This window comes from Alligator mississippiensis, chromosome 14 (genome assembly GCF_030867095.1).
Source record: "Alligator mississippiensis isolate rAllMis1 chromosome 14, rAllMis1, whole genome shotgun sequence".
NCBI lineage: Eukaryota > Metazoa > Chordata > Crocodylia > Alligatoridae > Alligator > Alligator mississippiensis.
In genome coordinates this window covers 30,333,599-30,353,708 of record NC_081837.1, presented here as the reverse complement: position 1 = coordinate 30,353,708, position 20,110 = coordinate 30,333,599, and the positions used below count along the sequence as shown (strand labels likewise).

Genomic DNA, 20,110 nt, shown 5'->3' with positions numbered 1-20,110 from the left:
TTTTCAGTTCCTGCTTACTCTCAAAACTCTAGCTTTTAACAAAGTCTAATGTTTAACATGGAAGATTTACCTTTTCTTAACTTTAACTGGAGAAGCTGCTCAAGCCATTTGCTTCCTAGATCAGTTGCATCAAATTTCAACTCCTGCAATCTTACTTTCCACTTAGCACTTAGAGCTTTATAAGAGTAGTAGTAGTAGTTTTGGGAAGGGGTGAGCTTTGTCATCTGAATGAATGACTAGGATAGTGGGAGTGGACTGGGGAAGAAATTACCTGTTGTGTGAACTCTTAATTTGGACCTACTGCTGAAACCACTTTTCAGAGCAAAGCAGAACAAATTTTAGTAGCACAAGACAGAAAGAATTACAACCTTGGCTATGCTAAGCATCCAGTATTTGCTTGCAAAGAATGGAATGAAAAATGTTTAATCTTCAGTATTTACTGTATTAAAAAGACCAAAAGAATCAAAACTTATGCTAAAGTATTAAATACAAATTAACTGCAATTTTAAACAATGAACTACTTGTCATGATACATGGGTACTCTGTACCGAGAACAGACTCAAGACTACATTCTAAATTGGGCATTTGTGTTAGTAGTCTGATATACAAAATTTAGATCCATACTCAATTTAACAACATGCTAGCTGCTACGGTGCATGCTGGTAATTGGGCTGTTATTCTATACTGTAGTTACAGACGAGTAAGTTACACGATAGCCTCAGTCTCATGCTTTTCTTAGATATTTAAAGCTATATATCATTCTTAAATCATAGACAGTCTTTGCATTCACCACATTAGATGCATCCTGGGGTTGGTGTGTGATGGGAGGGGGGAGATAGCACAGGCTTTGCATTTTGATTACAGCTACACCTGATGCAGAGACAGATACTGACATTTACAGAAGAAGGATCAGATTGTTAACCTGATGAGCTTCAGACTAATGGTAGCAAAATGTACCATTTTGATTTTAATATCTTGTTTTTCCAAAGAGAGATTAATGACTATAACAAGAGAACAGCATATAGCTACAGAACACCACAGGGCCGGATACTATTCCAATTTAGCTTTAAGAATAAACCACAAAGAGCGGGAGGAACCACCTATCTTTTGCATTAACTTTTTCAGACTTAAAACAGGATAGAACAGGATTCCACTTGGATGCCTAACATATATTAGGATCTGGTTTTATTCTGAATGGGCTCTGGTCATGAAAGGCTACTAACAGCATCACTGGAACCCCCTATATAGGTTTGTAATTTTGTACATGCTACTGTTGCCTACATGTTTATCCCATTCTCTCACGTCTCATTGAAAGAAGTTCTGCCTATACTCTACAATAACCCTCAGTTTTGGAGGTTGCTCTCTTATTGTTTTAAATGGAGTAACTGTATAAATGTAATTCATATGCAGAAAAGTCACCTTTAAAAACAGTAATACCTCTTGGTTCTATTATCTACAGAGAATATACACTTTAAATCTGTTCTAGAAATATGATGCACGTCATCATACAGAGAAAGTAAAATTGTATGCAAAGCTGGAAGAGGTAAGTTTTAAGAGTCACGCAGATTTCTTTTTTAGGACCAAACAAGGTGGAATACAAGGTCCAGCAGCACAGGGCTAATAAAATCTGGGGAAAAAAAATCTTGGGCTGGCAGGAGGCCCTACTGTAAGCATGATGTAAAGGCACTGAAGTAGTTTCCCATAAATGGAATACGAACTGTGCAAGTGAACAGTTTCATCTGTTGCCCTGACTGGTGCTCTTGAGAACAGACTAGCTTATATTTTGTGTGCATGTACACACACACACCCATACACACATTGCTTACACAACTGTTCATCTAACATTGTTACACCTGCATATGTAGGGCCATAACCCCACTGTGCTCATAATCCCAGCATTCAATTTTAAAAGAAAAGCAATAACTTGTTGTCTTCTCATATAAGAACCAGGAGCTATAAAGTAACAGACATGTCTGGCAGAATGCAGAGCAGAATGACACCTTATAGACTTATTCAGAGAGGCACAAGTATTTGAAAACCAACAGCTTACTCCATCAGATGCTACTAAACTGCTTCTTACAAAAGCTTATGCCTCTCTGAATTAGTCTACAAGGTGCCACTTTGCCCTGCCTTCTGCCTGACTTCAGACTAACAAAGCAAACTATTTTTCTCTAGACATGTCTGGATTAGCACCAAAACACTAAGACAAGTTAATTTTAGTGATGTTCCCAGATGTGAGTCTCAGCCTATTCACTTCACAGTGCTGAAGTTTTCTAGACAACATTACCTTTTCTTTAAGATGCACAGAAAGAGAAGGCAGCAAACAGCAGTGAACAGACACATCCCCTACAAAAAGCCTGGTCTTACCACGTGGGAAGCTTGGTTATATTTGGAGAAGAAATGCATTTAAACAGCCACTTGGAGTAAAACAGAGATTCTGAAAGAACAGATGCGGCACACATACTGATTATTCAAGTCTATTTAGAACATGACTCAAGTGTAGACATGTATTTTCCATTCCAGGAATTGCCCTACCTTTGAATTTGGTATCATGAGCTAGAAAAGTATTTGTGGGAGAGAAGTGAAAACCCCAACTCCATTAAATTCACAAACACCAGAAAGGCAAAGTGATATCCTGATATCAGCAATTAGAAGCAACAACGGCATGTCTAGTGGAAAACTCCCACTATTACAGGGAGATTGGAATGGTGGTGCCTATTGTGCTTAAAATAAATGGCTTGACAACAAGGTCTTATTCCATTCATGATTAGAATAAGCAGTGACAGTGCTGAATTCCTTCATATTCTCATCCTCAGTGCCTCAAATCCTGGACCTATCCTTTCATATTCAGGTTTATGCCAGAGACAATTTGGCATTTTCATTAAGAAAACAAAGCAGCACCTTTGAAATCAGAACATGCTGACTAGCAAAATTAATTATGCCTTTTTTTCGTTTTTTTTCCCCTAAGTGTTCAGGAACTTCAGTATCGAGTCCGTGAAAAGGATTCAAAATGTGACTCGTTGCTGTCATTACTGATAAACAGGGATCCATGTTTTCTGTTTGCCACAAAAAACCCGGATTTTCTCCTTTAAAGGAGAAAAACATAGGAAACAGTGGGTTTTCCCTTGCAGGCTGAGTTCTAGCTTGCAAGGGGCTAGGTGGAGTGGGAAGAGCACGGTCAGATGGGGGAGCCATGTACATATGCACACATACACATGCACATGATTGCCAGGCAGGCTAGAGAGCAGCTCCCCGCAGGTAAGTCTGGCAGTGGGAGGGGAGAGGGAAAGGGGGTGTGGGAATTAAGGCCCCCATAGTGAGGGAGGGAGGGAGTGAGCTGGGCAGGGCTGGAGCCCAGCCCACACAATGCGTGGGGCTTGAGGCTCAGGGCCAGAATGTGCGGCCACAGAGCCAGGGGAAGGGAGCGGGACAGAGCTGCAGGAGGCTCGTCTGGGGGGCAGGGCTGATTCCCTGCCACTGCGCACACTCTTGGGGGAGGGGGGCCACAGAGTTGTGCCCCTTGTTGCTGCCAGGTGGGCAGGGGCCACCTCACCATGGTGGCACAGCGCTTCTGGCAATGGCAATGAGCTTTCACTGCATATTTTTCACTAAAAGCTCCTCAACAATTATACAGTGAGAAGTGCTGTTAGAAGTTTCTCTTCTCTTCTGTGTTATTGCTACAGTAATGACACACAAAAGCAGTAATAAGTTGAGTGAAAAAAGACTGCATAACCAAAGTTCAGAGAAGGGCCATATGGTAGATTGGAAGCAGCTGAAACGGGCCTCTCTCTCTGCAACCACACGTGCTGAAGGGGACATTCCAGAACAGAAGTGCAAAACATGTCTGGGATATTGGAAAGCCTCAGAGTACTATTAGTATGCATCTGAGTCACGGATTCTATTCTGTTCTTTTTCTGGATACATCAGATACTGTGTGTCTATAATCTATAGGATGTAGAACTTCCCTGCCCTGCCCTGATTCGATCAATCAATTCCTTTTTCATTATGTTTCTAGCTTTTTTCCAACGCATTGAGTAATCCTCCCTGGACATTCTGTCCCTGACCTCAGAGTGGCTGTCCTTAAATGAAAGAACTTTAAACACCTACAAGAACAGGAAATTCAAGACCAAGAAATCAAGCACAGACTGGACTGTAAATTATTATCCTATTACCTGAACTAACTGTTAACTCCAGCGTGCCTCAGTATGTTAACTGCCTCGCTCATCTCAAATGACTCTTTGATTTCCCCTTGGAAGACGTACAACAATGTAGCTTTCCTGTTGTACGGAAGGTAGAAAAAGAATACACCAGAATACATCATTCCCAAATACTCTAGTGGTCATGTAGGTGTCCTGTAGACGACTAAGATTTGCAGCTACAGAGGAATTTTGCACATGAGAATAAGGCTCTACCTGCAGCTTGCTGAACTGACAGAACAAAAAGGATATCTTTAGGCAGAACTGCACGAGCAACTGTCTTCTAAAACTGTTTCCTTGTGCTATTTAGATGCTGGATTTAATCCACAAAGGCTTCAAGAAAGTTCCCATTTTTACAAAAAAACCGCAACATGACACTCCCGTTAAGGGACATCTGGACATTTACATGCCCCTCCCCCCCCCCAGTTATTTTAATAAGAACATGTGACATTTAAACAAGCCTACATTTCTACCTCCCATTGGAACAGAGAGGCTCAGCTTCAGACTCATGGGCCTGGAACTAATATTGTGAACTCAAGGATAAGAATAAAGAACCCAGAACAAGTAGTCAGATCAATCAAGATATAAAAAAGAAAATCAGTTTTAACAAGCCATGAAGAAACACAGCTGGGATACTTTCAAATGAAAGCTGATGGAATGTTTATTTACATGTTTTAGCTCATAAAATGTTCTGCTTAAGACAAAGACAACTATTTCTTTTAAGTTACTTATGTTGCTTTTGCAAGCCAGCTATACTACCAGCAACGTGAGGGATAGGCATATCCAAGTTAAACCCACAGAATCCATCTCAAAACTGCCCCAGGCTTCTTCAGCAGAAATTACTTTTTGGCAAGCTCTCCACATTAGTTGGCTTGGACCAAACCAAAAGGCTGAAAGAAGTACACTACTCCATAAGGTGAAGTACGAGACTGGCCTTTGGAACCAACTAGACAAAAATTACAATTGTATGATATCGTGCAAGGTCACCATGACCTCCAGAAAGTATTCCCAAGTTATTATCTGGTTTGGCTTTTCTTGTCTGTACACAGAGCCAGACTTAAAGACAGGTTTTTTGTCTTGCTCAACTTTCCTGCAATCAGGGCTTCGATGCATTCGAGAAAGCGCTATGAAGAGATTCAGATGCAATACTGTTTTACACGGAGTAGACTGGTGGGCTTACCTAGCTTCGTGCAGCAACACTACATCCCTAAATGCCTGATGTCTTAAATAGGAATTGGCCAGTTGCCACTTTGCTTTTACTGTGGCTTACAAGCGGATGATTTAAATGCTGTATCGTGGCAACCCATAAATAGTAAGCAAGATTTCCTTCTCAAAACAGCACAAGTTGGTTTATGAAAAAATTTAGGATTACAAGGCTGGGCAAAACAGGCCCAAGCAGATAAAGTTCTGTACATATATTTAGACATAAATGTACCTTGTACATAATGCCGTGCCAAAGAACTCGGGGTCTACAAACAAAAACATCCCTAAACTTATTCAAGGCTCCAAGGTTAAATGCGGTCACAAATCAACAACTCAGGTTTTTAAACAAACTTCTTTAGCCTCAGTTTTTTTCTTCAGTGCATACTGCTAACAGCATCCATATTTGGCTCCCAAGTCTACTTTCCTTGCAGCATTATACCACCCACTGTAACATTCGGCTTCTAACAGGGCTGAATGGAGCCAAAGGTTCAAAGACCCATCCTTGTACTGTGCATAATTAAGTATACTAGCATTTTATTGTATGTATCTGAAGTGAGATACAATTCCTTCGATACTGCCTGGGACAAGGGCCAGAACAGTTTACCACCTTGTTATACTGCATCTGTGCTAGACGAGAATATTAAAAGGGTAAATATTCTTCTCTACCTTCGCATCACATTCACCCAAGGTGACTTATATAAAACTGTTAATAAAAAGAAGCCTCACAGCTTGTGTTAACATTCTAGACTAGTAAGATTCACAAGTTTTCCTCCATGTCAGTGAATAAGGGCTTCACATTAAGTCTTTCTATTACTAAATCAACTTCCCTGCAACTCTGCAAGACAAAACAGCTTGTGCCTAGGACATACCTTACCTTATTAGGCAATCAGATACTGAAAACTGGGTAACTCAGGACGTAAGCAGACACTTTTTTTTAAACTTAAAAGGACCGCCTATAAACTCTGTGCACAATACTACCAATTCTTTTGTTGAGGAAGAGGGAGGACAGTGACAGTAAGCATAGAATCCATGGTGGTCCTAACTGATGGGTTTCAGAGCTGTTAAATATGGTCAATCGAGCTACAAAAGACAGTACCTTTATAATGGAATCACGGGCAAGTAGTAATAGGCAAGCTCATAAACAGCTAATCGTACACCTGCGAGTGCTTTTTTAAAACAGTAAGTTTGTTAAGTCCCCCTTCCTTTGGTCCACAACAAGATTACATTGTTTTTCATTGACACTGGAGACAAACTCACTAAACACAAAGTTACAGAAGAGAACCTGAACACACCAAAAATGAGGAATCAAAGTTCTGGCTCTGCAGCACCTACAACACTGCCACACAGTGTTTGTGGTTTAAACACAAGATTCTCAGGGTAGAAACAGACACTGCCAAATGAAGCAGATCAGTTTTGCTGGGATGTCCTGGCACAGCTGATCTGTATCGCTTGGTAAAGCACAGATTGCCCATTCTCCCATCCATTGATGCTGCAGGACAACAAGCAACATGCTCTTCTGGGGCTTGAGGGGCTGGTCCTGCACACCTGGGAAATTTCTGTGCAGGACTGGGCACCTCAAGCCCTGGGAGTGCTTATCTGGCTTTCCCCACTTAGAGATGTGCTCCTGGGATCCCTGAGGCATGTCTTGGTAAGCAGAGAAACCCCAACTTTTCCCCCTATCAAGACACAGTCCAGAGATCTGGGGTGTACCGCAGTAAGTGGTGAAAGCCAGACAGGTGCCCCCAGGTCCTGTCTGGCCCCTTCCTGCACCAGAATTCGCAGGGTTCACAGGATTTGGCCCCTCAAGTCGCAGCCATTGTGGGAAAGTGCTGACAGCTTTGGGCTGCCAGCACGCTCCTGCCATAAAGTAAATAGACACCTGCCATTAAACAGCAGCACAACCAAATACCACCTTCACCACAGCCACAATATATGTCACAACAAGGGGTATGAATGTGTGTCTGCTTTGTTATCAAGCAACCATAAAAATTTTTTATGGCAGCAAAAAGGCAACACAGGGCGATGCCTGTTTCCACCCTCAGATGTACAGTATTGGATTTTGCTTCATATGTCTAATCTATCCTATGTTATATGACGAATAGAAAAAACTGGTACCATTGATTTTTGTGAAACCATGAATATCAAAATGAACTAAAAATCTGGCTATCAAATTCTAGATATATAAAAAGGGCTTTGTCTGTCTGTGGGTCTGTGAGTCCGTAACTCTCTTCGTCAACTGTGCCTGCGCCACCGAGAGGGCAGTGATTGGCTGTGCAGGCCCAGGTGGCGCAGGGCAGAGGGAGGTGAAGAGGAGGGGGGTCACGGTGGTGGCACCCCCAGGCCACCTGGCCCTGATGACACCCCCCGCCCCGTGCCTGGCAGGGACGGGTGCCTGATGCATGCATGCACCCCACAACTTTTATTACCAACAGCCAGCAAGGAGGGGGAGGCGGTGGGAAAGGTGGGAGGGAGGGGAGCAGAGGCACGGGGACGCCCCACTGCTCAGGGGAGGAGGCAGAGGTGGGCAGAAGGAGGGAGCCCCCATGCCAGAGGCTGGAGGCGGCGGCAGGGGGAGTGTTTACATGGCAGCCTGCCCCCCCCACCAACCTTATGCCCGCTCACCCTTTGGGGTCAGCCATGTAAACACTCCTTTGAAATCCATCATTCTTGATGGTCAATTGGCTAGTATTACTATGTTCAACCTGTGGTACTTTTTCTGACTCTTCACAATTGCTGGCCTACTGCAGACAAGTACATTCTTCTAATATAACTCTACCCACCAAGCTTATTCCTGACAATAATTTCAAGACTGAAGAGAACTGTAACTGAAATATGGAAAAGGAAACTAGAAGAATCCAAAACTCCTCTCTTGCTTGCAATCCCAAACATCTGGCTCAAAGGATCAAAGGCTCACTGTCTAGTTGGCAGCTGGTATCAAGTGGAGTGCCCCATGAGTTGAGCCTGGGGCTGGTTTTATTTAATGTCTTTGTCAATGATCTGGAAGATGGGAAGGAGTGCACCCTCAGCAAGTATGTAAATGACACCAAGCTGGAGAGAGTAGTAGATATGGTAGAGGGTAGGGCTAAGATTCAGAGAGACCTCGAGAATTCGGAGGATTTGACGACAAGTAATCTCATGAGGTTCAATAAGGACAAGTGCAAAGTCCTGCACTTAGGACAGAACAATCCCATGCACCAGTACAGACTGAGGAACAACTGGCTAAGCAGCAGCTGAACAGAAAAGGACCCGGGGATTATAGTGAATAATACACTGAATATGAGCCAAGTGTGCCCTTGTTGCCAACAAGGCTAATAGCATACTGGGCTGCATTAGTAGGAGCACTGCTAGCAGATCAAGGGAAGTGATTATATCCAGCACTGGGGAGGCTACATCTGGAGTACTGTGTTCAGTTTTGGTCCCCCACTACAAAAAAGAGGTAGACAAATTGGAGAGAGTCCAGCAGAGGACAACAAACATGGTTAGAGGGCTGGGGCACATGACTTCTGAGGAGAGAGTGATGGAACTAGGCTTATTTAGTTTGCAGAAGAGAAGCCTGGGTACTTAATAACAGCCTTCAACTACCTGAAATGTGGTTACAAAGAAGATAGAGTTAGACTGTTCTCAGTGGTGGCAGATGACAGAACAAGGAGCAATGGTCTCAGGCTGCAACAAGGGAAGTTTAGGTTGGATATTAGGAAAAACACTCTCACTAGGAGGCTGAAGCACTGGAACAGGTTACCTAGAGAGGAGTTTGAATCTCCATTCTTGGAGGCTTTTAAGGCCCAGCTCGACAAAGCCTTTGCTGCAATGATCTAGTTGGGGATGGTCCTGCTTAGAGAGGGGATTGGAATAGATGACCTCTTGAGGTCCCTTCCAACTCTAATTTTCTATGATTCTATGGTTACCATAGTCCAAATCCAGATCTCCTAAAATGGGAGTAGACTTCATATTCCATATAGTTCTTCAGACCAGTCAAGACTTACTTTTCTTAGGGCTGATTCCTCCTGACAGATGCTCGTCTCTTATGGATTATTTTTCAACAGGTATCTTTTCCCATGGCTCAACCTCTTGTGCCCTTCAATGTTACCTGAGCTATAAAATCTATTTGCCTAATTTATCACAATGTAGTAAGCTTTGTTCATGAGAAAGACATGGCCAGAGCTGTCAGTGGTGCACGAGTCTACCCATTAAAAGACTATATTATAAATTGCATACAACTTTACCAAAGCATCTGGACTGAGGCAATTCTATGCCAGGTGCCTAACTACAGCTGATTTTTTAAGTTTCAGCCTTTTCCAGGAATCATGTTAGAAAACAAAAGTGTCCTGTCCATGTAACAGGGGTGTAGGTTGTAGTCGTGTTGGTCTAAGGACATAGGCAGACAAGGTTTCTTGGGTGAATTTGATATCTTTTATTAGACCAACCCAAATAGTTGGAGAATAGTTATTAAGCAAGCTTTCGAGTTCAAAAATCCTTCGTCAGGCTAAGGAAGTTTCAGCAGTTGGTGCATGCTCTTCCTGGATGGAATGAAAAGTACTTTTTGATAAAAAAAACTCATACATCTCCATGTTTTACAATCATATATTCAAGGGACTTCAGTGTTTTGCATTGCATTAAGCTGAGAGGGGCTTGTGCAGAATGGACTGTGCATGCTCCAACCATGGCTTCAGAGATTAAGTCAGACTTTCCCTGCACTTGCTACTCCATGCTGGACATAAGAAACGACAAAAGGAAGCCTGCTTCTTTTTTGTTCTCAATGCCCCTTCCTACAGTGGTATTAAAGAAACTGCCTGACTTGAATGAAAAGGGGACAAAAGTTGGACCTGGAGGCAGAAACAGGAGTAGCCTGGAAGGAGCCAGATACTGATGGAGAGGAGATGTGAAAGCTAAGTTAGCTAAGACAGAGCAGATGATGGGGACTGGGAGAGCCTGGGAAGAGAAGTTTTGAGGGTAGCTGGAAAGACTGTGAGAGATTGGATGAGAAACTGAAACCTGAGGAGTAAAAACTGGACTGGACAGATAAGGAAAATGAACAAAGACTAAAAAGTAGAGGCCTGTGGAGAGATAGCAGGTAATCATGCAATCAAAAATTACATATTGAAAGGGAGCCAAGATAAGAATCAAGTATGCCTTAATTTAGCTGCCTTCTGCATATGGATTATGAGGTAACCTGCAAGGGACCACACCAGGAGACAGGAAAGAAATTCCTTCTTCTCTTTTCTGGTACTGGACCACATTTTGGGCCACAGCAGTGACTGCCTAGAAAGGCTAACTGTGGGTATGAGTACACTGAACACTCAGATAGGTTTAAACCTGAAGTAGACATACAGGCGTGCCTGCTAAACCATTTTAAAGCTGACCGGAATAGTTCAAAGGTGTACATGGAAAATCAAGTACTCTTTTGAACCAGTTTGCTGAACTGGCCCAATGTTACATGCGGACACCAAACACTCTGTGACACGAGTCTGACAGTTCCTCCTGACATCCCACACGGCATTATGCTTCACCCTCAAACCCCAGTGCTGTAACTGGCTACTCCAGTATGTGGACAGAATTCTACTGCCCATTTTCTTTTTCTTAGTATCATAGTACTTCGGATTGGAAGGGACTTAAACAGATCATCGGGTCCAACCCCCTACCCCGGGCAGGAACAGGTGCCGGGATCATATCACCCCAGCCAAATATCTGTCCATCCTCCTCTTGAAGACCCCCAAGGTAGGAGAGAGTACTGCCACCCTTGGGAGCCCATTCCAGAGCCTGGCAGCCCTAACTGTAAAGTACTGTCTCCTGATGTCCAGCCTGAACCTTCTCTCTAACAATATGTGGCCATTATTCCTAGTAACCCTGGGTGGTGCCCAGGGGAACAGAACCACCCCCAATTCTCACTGGTCCCCCCCAGCGAGCTTGTAAACAGCCACCAGATCCCCTCTCAGCCTTCTCTTGCGGAGGCTGAATAGGTTCAGGCCCTTTAACCTCTCCGTGTAGGGCCTGCCCTGCTGCCCCTTGACCATGCGGGTGGCCCTCCTCTGGACCCTCTCACTGCTAACCACATCCCTCTTGAAGTGCGGTGCCTGGAACTGGACACAGTACTCCAACTGTGGCCTGACCAATGCCGCACAGAGGAGAAGGATCACCTCCCTGGATGTGCCTGTGATGCATCTGTAGATGCACGACAAGGCGCAGTTAGCCTTACTGACCGCTTCCTCGCATTTGCAGCTCATGTTCATCTTGAAGTCAACAATGACTCCAAGATCCCTTTCTGCAACTGTGCTGTCAAGAAGGGTGTTCCCCAACCTCTAGGTGTGTTGCTGGTTCCTTCTCCCTAGGTGCAGTACCTTGCACTTGTCTGCACTGAATTCCATCCTATTCTCATCCGCTCACCTCTGTAATCTGTCTAGATCTAACTGGATTCTGTCCCTCCCTTTTGTTGATGCTTTATCAATGTAATCCCCTTGCACTGCTCATTCAGTAAAAATTCTCTCTCTAATAAGCAACTGTCCTCACTCCTTACAACCACAGACCTTCATGATGTCCCAGCCTCTGGGTCCAAAATCATGGGCGCAAGCGCTCCCCTCCCTACTAGTCCACTCCAAGGCATGCTGGGCTAGATGATAACTCCCACCCCCCTGGTGTCAGAACCACAGCACTTCAATGCCTAAAAAGGTTACTATCTATTTGAAAGGCTCCAGCACCATATGTCTGAACACCTCTTACTTGTGACAACTGTGAACTGGTTCATAAATCTGTGATATTTTTGAACAGTTCAGCTGCAGGGCATGGACACACATAACTTAGTGCTGTCGCATTCTCAATACTTGTGAGCACAGTTCTCCTTTACATTGTTCACTTGCAAGAGTTTTGCGGCACATACTAATTCGGGCATATTTGGGCAACTTCTTAAAGGAATGTCAGAACACCATTGACAGAAAAGTTATCCTTCAAGTTCTTGCTCTAAGAAGTAATGGAATACTAGAGCTTCTCAAAGTAAAAGGTGGAGACAAGCAAATCCTGGGCAGGTATTTTACTGCCCCACAAGTGTCAGTGCCTAGGTATCCCACTATTACAGGTCTGAGTCACAGGGCGCTGAAAGAGAACACATTCACCAAGCACTATGACAGAAGATTTAGAAGACCACAAAACATAAAAGCCACTCGGCATTCCAACGTATGTGCCACTAACCCCCAGACTGCAAAATGATTTAGGTAGCAGACTATGTGAAAAAGCCCCTATGAGTTAAGAGAAATCAGATGCTCTTTAAAGCACTACAATAATACACTATGCTGGCACATGATTTTATCAACCTGTGGCAATGACTTGTGCAACTTTGCAGTTTTATTTGTCCCCATACCAGTCTAACACATGATGCACTGATGGTTTGGAAACAAGCACATTGCTTGAACTTTGTCAGATTAAGACATGTTCCAAGACCAAACATTTCTTAGCTAAAGACAAAAACAAAGCAAAACAAGAAAGTTCAGATAAAGGGGGGCTTTAAATACACCCTGGGGAATTACACAATTATGTGCCCACACAATTTTGTGCATAAAACGTATGACCGCACATAACTGCATAATTTAACCTGGGCAGGCTCTATGTCTCCACCTCCAGCACTTCAGCTGGGAGCCCCATGTGGAGGTACCAAGTGCAGTGGCATGCGACTGGACAGCTGGTGAGTAGGGAGTACCTGCCTGCAGGAGGAGGTTGGGGTGGGCATGAGTGTGTCTGGCCCCCTTGTCACATGCCCCCCCCACCACCATGGTGCACAGCCTCTGCTGCCGTCAGCAGCAACAGCAGCAGCAGGTCTTCAGGGCACTCGTGGCTGCAGCAGGCACAGCCCTTCTGGCGGCACACGGCTCCAGATGAGTCCCAGGGGCTGCACGTGGTGGCCCAGAGCTGGCCCACTGGAGTGCACCTTCAACCCGGTTCGGGCTGACTGTGTTCCAGGATATGGGGCTCGCAGCACTGCAGGTGGGAGCCGTGTGCCATTTGCCCAGGCTGGCTCCATGTCTCCACGTTGGGTTTCCAGCACTCCAGCAGAAAGCCACACGTGGAAACACGGAGCCAGGCTGGGCTGGATCTGTGCCACAACATGGCACATGATTCAGCGCATAATTTTGAATTTTTCTGCGCATAATTCCTTGGGGTGCATTTAAACATAAAAGAGGAAAATCTTTAAGGACAGGAGTACTTTGAAAATGAGGAGATTGTTTCAGATGCGGGGAGCACAAGGTCAGAAATCATAAAACCCAGAACAAGAGGCACAGGGAGGGGAAGAGGGCAGTAGTAACATATGATGATTACACATGCACATGTTGACCTGCTTCCAAAACACATGTTCATTCCAGCATGGTATTCCGACACACTTCTACTAACAAGAAGTAGTTCATTCAGAGGAGACCTGCTGCCATCAAAATCTAGGACAACATCAAGGAAGTCACTGATGCCAACATATATTTTGAAATGTACACTTACCCGACTCTCTTTCTTTTCCTCGTTACCATCAACCTCATCATCCTAAAAAGAACAAACAAAAGTGAAGTGATGTTGTAGCTGTGATAGTCAGGAAATGAGAGAGGCAAGAGTTTTTGTGGGACTTTTACTGGACCAACTGCATGGCTGGGATTAATTCAGACAAGCTTTCAGGCATCACAGTACCCTTTTCCTCCTCAAGAGACCCAAGGAAGGGTATACTGTGATGCCTGAAAGTTTGTATGAATTTATCTTTTACTGGACCAACTGCATGGTTGGGATAGCACCCACAAAAACTCTTGCCTCCCAAAGTGAAACCATTTAGCCTTGAAGTCATCTAAATCTGTATAGCAGCAAGGTTTATATATCCTAATCCAGCGGTTCTCAACCTCTTTGTACATGAGATACTACTCATTAGATTGGAAGTACCCCTTGAAAAATGATAGCCACAGTCCCCTGGTTGAGAATCAGTGGCCTGATCTTTAAATGGATTAGGGTTTTTTCAAAGACAGGAATTTTCTACACTTAATTGCTCAGCAATTGTGGAAAATATTTGAGGAAGCCTTTACAGGGCTTTTTTAATTGTTTCACTATTCAGTGGCAGATTCTCAAACTAGGAGACAGAAGAAAGTACAACAACTCTAAAATGAGTGATTATCTGATAAACTTCAAAAGGAATCATTAACGTGAGGACGTCTAAAGATCTGTTTAACAAAGCACTTGAATGGCCAAACATTTATCTTCACAGATTTGATATGTAATTTCTGCATCGTGGAATGAAAGTGAAGATGTTTAAGCATTATTTCAGCTATAAGAAGCCAAAAAGTTTTAATATTAAAAACATCTACAAATGATGCCTACTCCCTTACAAACTTTGCTTAGAGCAGTTATTTGAACAGCCACCTGGAAAAAAAAAATTTGAATTGTGTATTCCCAAAAGTAATTAAGAATTACATTGCAGCAGTCTTCTTGGAAAAAAAAGAGTCTATAGAGGCATAGGAGACTAACATCTGACAGCATGCCAGTTTTCACCATACATGAATATGAAAAATGTATCCTTGCTTACCAGAAGATTTCCTTTCTTCAAGTAATAAATTCCACAGATCTCCTACAATGGTACTTCTGTCCCCAAGCTGCAAGCAGTGTGAACCAGACCTGTCAGTTACCAACACAGGGGAATACACTGCCTCATGAAGTTCTCTCTAGTTGATATAACTTTCACAGCCTGGATAATAATTCAAAGCTACTTCCCTAAATTACGTGTGTAAAATACACATTGAAGGAAAAAATATCCCCTAATGCAGAGCATGGTAAATTTTTAGCATAGATAAACCCAAATCAAACATTTTTTATTTCTGTTTAGAATGAACCATTTATTTCCAGATCTGTGGACCTTATCACTCCAAAGGAAATTTGCAGCTAAGTATGGATAAAAATGGCTAATGGCGAAAGAGAGTTTATAATGGGATTTTCAAAGCAGTGCATCTAAGAGAGCAAAAGTCATCCTTTTAACGTGGACATCCAGGAATTAGGTAGGTTATATAAAACTCCTCCTCTTCTCTGGGACAGTAAGCCACAGAAAATTCTGCCAAGGCAAAGAGGTTGCACTGCCCAAGACTAAGGGTGTTTATACATGTGATCTGAGAGCCACTCTAATTCAAGTGCCTGGAGCATCTCGTGCATTGGTGTCCTCATGCTGAAAAATGGCGGCAAGGTTTGCAAGTTTGAACTTTTAACTGAAGTTCAAACAAGCTTATTACTTGAAGAAAGCTTTAGTTAAAATGCCCCCACTGCCATTTTTCAGTGAGGGGATGCTGATGTATGAGACACTGGATTCTGCTGGAATGCAGTAATTACCATGCTCCTGCAGACTCAACTCAATTAATCAAGCAGCTCTGATGCACCGTAATTAGAGCATGTTGGAGCAGCCTTGCTGCTTGTGTATAGGTGCCCTAAATGACTAGTAGGCAGAATTTGGCAAGCAAAATGCTATCTATCAGATCTCAGTACCAGAGATAAAACTACTGCTCAGAGAAGGGCTATTCTGCTCAAAGCTTTCCTGATACCCTAAGTAAACGTTTAAGTGTTGGGATCTGTAAAAGTGTATTGATCCCACTTGGATGGCATTGGAAACTAGAACCATTTTTAGACACAATGCCGCCCTCCTGAAGGAATGCACAACTGCTTCACTGGTTTACAATGACAGTTAAACTATGGCAGGGGCGGGCAATTATTTTGGGTGGAGAGCCGCTTACTGAGTTTTGGCAAGCCACTGAGGGCTGCATGACAGGCAGCCCAGGGCAGATAAATATTAATTTTCTAAATTTTTTAGGGGCCCCGCAGGCCAGATAGAATGGCTTGGCAGGCTGCATCCGGCCCCCAGGCTGCATTTTGCCCGCCCCCGAACTATGGGTTCTTCGGCCGGCAGTAGAACAAGTTCTATTTGTTAATTTTTATTATTTTTTTGAAAGGGGGGAAGGTGGTAGAAGGTGCCCATGAGTTAACCCAGTAACAGATATCACCATAAGAAATCACTGCCTCTCAACAGTAATCTAGTCATTCAAGTTTTCATTTTAAACCTGTCCTGTCACAAATGGAAGATTGATTCTTCAGATGCCTATTGGAAGACCAATGATAGGTTGGTCAGGCCTATGAATAATGTATTCATAAACCAAAATGGATAATAATTCTCATCTTTTTCACTGCTACTGCATACAATATAAAAACAAGATGATACATACTATAGAGACATGGCTCAGGTTTGTGAGATGTCTTTCCTCATTGACATCCCAAGTCCACACAGAAAGAGAGTAAAAGGTGCTGTTCACTGTTTCTAGATGCAGAGCAGCTCATCACAAACCTCAGACTTATGACAACTCTGTAGTGCACAGAGAAATAGGACCAATAGGTTTTCCATAACTGGGAAGAACAGAGGGGTTGACTCTTGTGACCATAAAAACCTTGGAAATTTTCCAGTTGTTGCCTTGGCCCACCCTGTCCTAATATCCAGGTTATCGATCCCATTTTCTGTTGAAAGCTGATATGCTTTTCAACCATTTCCATTTTTCCCTCATTCCCAATCAGTGATCTGAAGGGAGAACAGGTCAGATGGGAAAGGATGAGGAAACCAGGAAATCTCTATCGCTGTTGCACTTTGCCATAGTGTACAAGGAAAACTAACTGGTCAAGTGTAACTGCAGACCTACCCATAAGTTCACAAAACCTTTCCAGAAAACTTAATATAGAACTACTCGATCATCTGATTTCAAGTTGAACTGCTGAGATTTAACTTCAAACAATTCCCTTTGTGTGAATAGTTTAGCCAGGCCTATGGGAATTGTCTCTGCTCGTCTTTCTTCACTGATCTGTTGCATTGTACATGAGGTCCACGAGCAAGGAATTCAGGCACTTAGTTTATTCATGTATTCCTCCTTTGGGTGTTTTATCCCCATAATTCTGCTTTAGAGCATAAATGAATGGGGCTCATAAATCTGACATTTTTCCTGGTGACTAATGATCTCCCTGCTCTCAAAGAAACTATTTCCTCTCCCCAGCATAAGCCCTTTCTCAGTCTCTCAAAGGACAGTGGTTCTGGGGAGCTTCTCTCTTACAAGGCATTCAGCTGAACTGTGCTTCCTCTACAGAGCTCACTCATGAACATGAGTAGGAATTCACGAGGGAGATGGCAGTGAGGGCAAGGAACTGGACCCAAAGGATTTTTTACTTCATTCTGATATTAGAAGTGCCTATGCTGTGCACAGCACTTGCTGCAGTTACAGCCTGCAGGAAACTGGAGGAACAGGAGACAGCTCAATTCTGCAGCATGAGGCACAGGTGCTGGTGTCGATGCCTGAGTCCTTGAGGCCATCTTCTACTTGGCTGGGGTAACCTCTGGCATGTCATATACAGTGTAATGATGCAGAAAGTGACCTGAAATAATATCTGGAGTCCCTGCCTGCTTTCCTTCATGAAGGAAAACTTGGGAGAAGGGAAGACTTGGAGAACTGCCAGCTGCTGGGAAGGTACTTCCCAAGGACAGCATTTCCCAATTGCAAGGTCTGTTTCTGTCCCCACAATGCAAGCAGGCCGAAGTAAACATTATAATGGCTCTGCAGACTTTAGCATGAAGAATATTGGTTTAAGATCTAAAATTCTACAAATCATATTACCAAAGTAAAGGAACCTCTCTCACTGCTAGGCCAGTACTGCAGCATGCTGGACATTAGCTCTCTTCTTATGTGAAGCTCATCACATCCCAAATAAAATTAGGCACACTACCAAGAAATTAGTCTTATGCATTGTGCATGCCTGGGTTGGCAATTTTACAGAATGGGCAATTTGGCATGGCACTGAATATATGCCCTCTCTGTGTTCAGGCTCTCTTCATTCAGAGAGCGCAGTATGGCGCCAAGACACATGCTCAGGCCCCAGCCATGCTGTCTACTCCACAAATTTGCCAACTCAAGCAGGATCAGAGCAGGTGTGGTTTATTCTTGTGGTGCCCAGCTTCACTCAGGAGGCAATGAAGACATATCCTAAGAATCAGTGATGAAAGTCAACTCCCTGTGCAAGCAGAAAGCTCAAAAATAAAAGTTTCTTTCAACATATTCAACACGTATCACCCTTGGCATAAAGTAAAAAGGGTGCTTTTATCCAGGGACCTTCAATTCAATGTACTAATGTAACAGAATGGAACTGAGGCCCAAATGGATTTTGACTTTAAAAATCAAAAAGATATTCAACTTTGAATACTGAAGACCCAGTTTGCCTTTTGCTCTCACTCACATCTTTTGTCCAGAAAATGATGCCAGTGCCTCTTCGCCTCTCCTTTGGCCGCCGCCTCTCTCGAATTGACTGCGTGTTTGGAGATCTGTCATCTAAATCTTGATCTTCATACTCTAGATAAGCAAAGAGACTGCCTTGGTTTAAGATGATTCACAATTCTGTTTGTAATCAAAATCCTAGTGACATTTTCAAATTGGCTGCAGTTACCTAAAAGATGCCTGATAACTTTATATTCCTTTCACTGGATAGATCCTAAAGACTGCACCTCCAGCAGCATAGCTCCCTCAACACCATGCGAGGACATTGGCTAAAAGGAGTTACATTACTTGAAATTCTACCACTGCTTTAGCCACCTCTCCGCTAATCTCCATCTTTACATGTCAGAACTGGATTGCTCTGTAAGTGACCTAGACATCCTGTGTTAGGCATTACATCTACATATATACATTAACTTGATTAGTTCACAGGTTCCCTGTAGGGCCACCCCCCCAGGACCAGCTGGAACAGTGCACAACTGAAAACCTAGTGCCTTCTAGATATACATTGAGCCTCTTGACCCTGGTCTAAAACATCTGAGTTGTCTTCATTCTGAAAGGTACATACCATTTTTTTCCATCTCTGTGGCCGTGTTGTGGAAGTCTGCTGGGTTTTCAGAGTCAGGGCCTAGAGGTTTATTTGTCCGAGCCAGGTAAGAACTTGTATAAAGAAGAGGGGCAGCTGTAGAGGGAGATACTGGTGCTGGGGGTTTGTCTGGTTGTATGGGACACCTTAATCGTCGATAGACAGGCTGCAAACAAACAGCCATAAATAAAAAGATTAGCAGAAGGGAAACAAACCAGTTAAAGCCTGTATCTTCTAAATGGGCAACAAAGATATCTGAAATGTAGTTCTCTTCATTGCTGCTGCATATTTTAAACCATAACCTGCCAGAGAGGATAGATTAGGAAATGGATTTAATGCTGTTTACATCTGAGGGTGGACACAAGAGAAGAGGCTCGGGACGAGAGGAATTGTTTGTTCATCCCTTTGTACAGGCATCTTTGAGAGCCAGCTTGCAAGCCAATACCATCAATGTAAATGAGACTAGAAAGATGCATAGTGAAAGGAAGTTGTTCAGTCAAAAAAGGATGAAGGAGCCAGGACCACTACATGTTAAGATCCACTAGAATAGCATGATTTTATGCCAGGGCTGGAAAGTTACTTCTGGAGAAATTTAAAACAACATTACCCCAGGCATTATCCCGGGATTGGGTACAGGGCTGCCAAAAGGAAGCGTGCATATTTCATGTTCTGCTCGAGCCAATCAAAATGTTCAATATCAATTTTGTTTAAATTCAGGTGGCTTGTTATATACATAATGTATATTAAAGAAGCTGCTGACTTCAGGCTTCTTGTGATTGCTGCATTAACAATCATTTGGCAATGTAAAACAAGGGCACAGACCAGTAATAATATTA

The 20,110-nt window shown here is 43.3% G+C and overlaps 1 protein-coding gene across 6 annotated transcripts in view; it reads right to left on the bottom strand.

The window, feature by feature from the left end:
- The window catches only part of PPP1R12B (protein phosphatase 1 regulatory subunit 12B), a 181,880-nt gene that overhangs the window by 54,891 nt on the left and 106,879 nt on the right, over positions 1–20,110 (bottom strand). For all 6 annotated transcript variants that reach the window (XM_059717218.1, XM_059717219.1, XM_019492481.2 and 3 more), the window contains 3 exons: positions 19,257–19,440; positions 18,654–18,766; positions 13,872–13,913 (listed from right to left, as the gene is read on the bottom strand). In XM_059717218.1, coding sequence (XP_059573201.1) covers positions 13,872–13,913; positions 18,654–18,766; positions 19,257–19,440 — 339 coding nt within the window. The remainder of the gene's footprint in view (positions 1–13,871; positions 13,914–18,653; positions 18,767–19,256; positions 19,441–20,110) is intronic.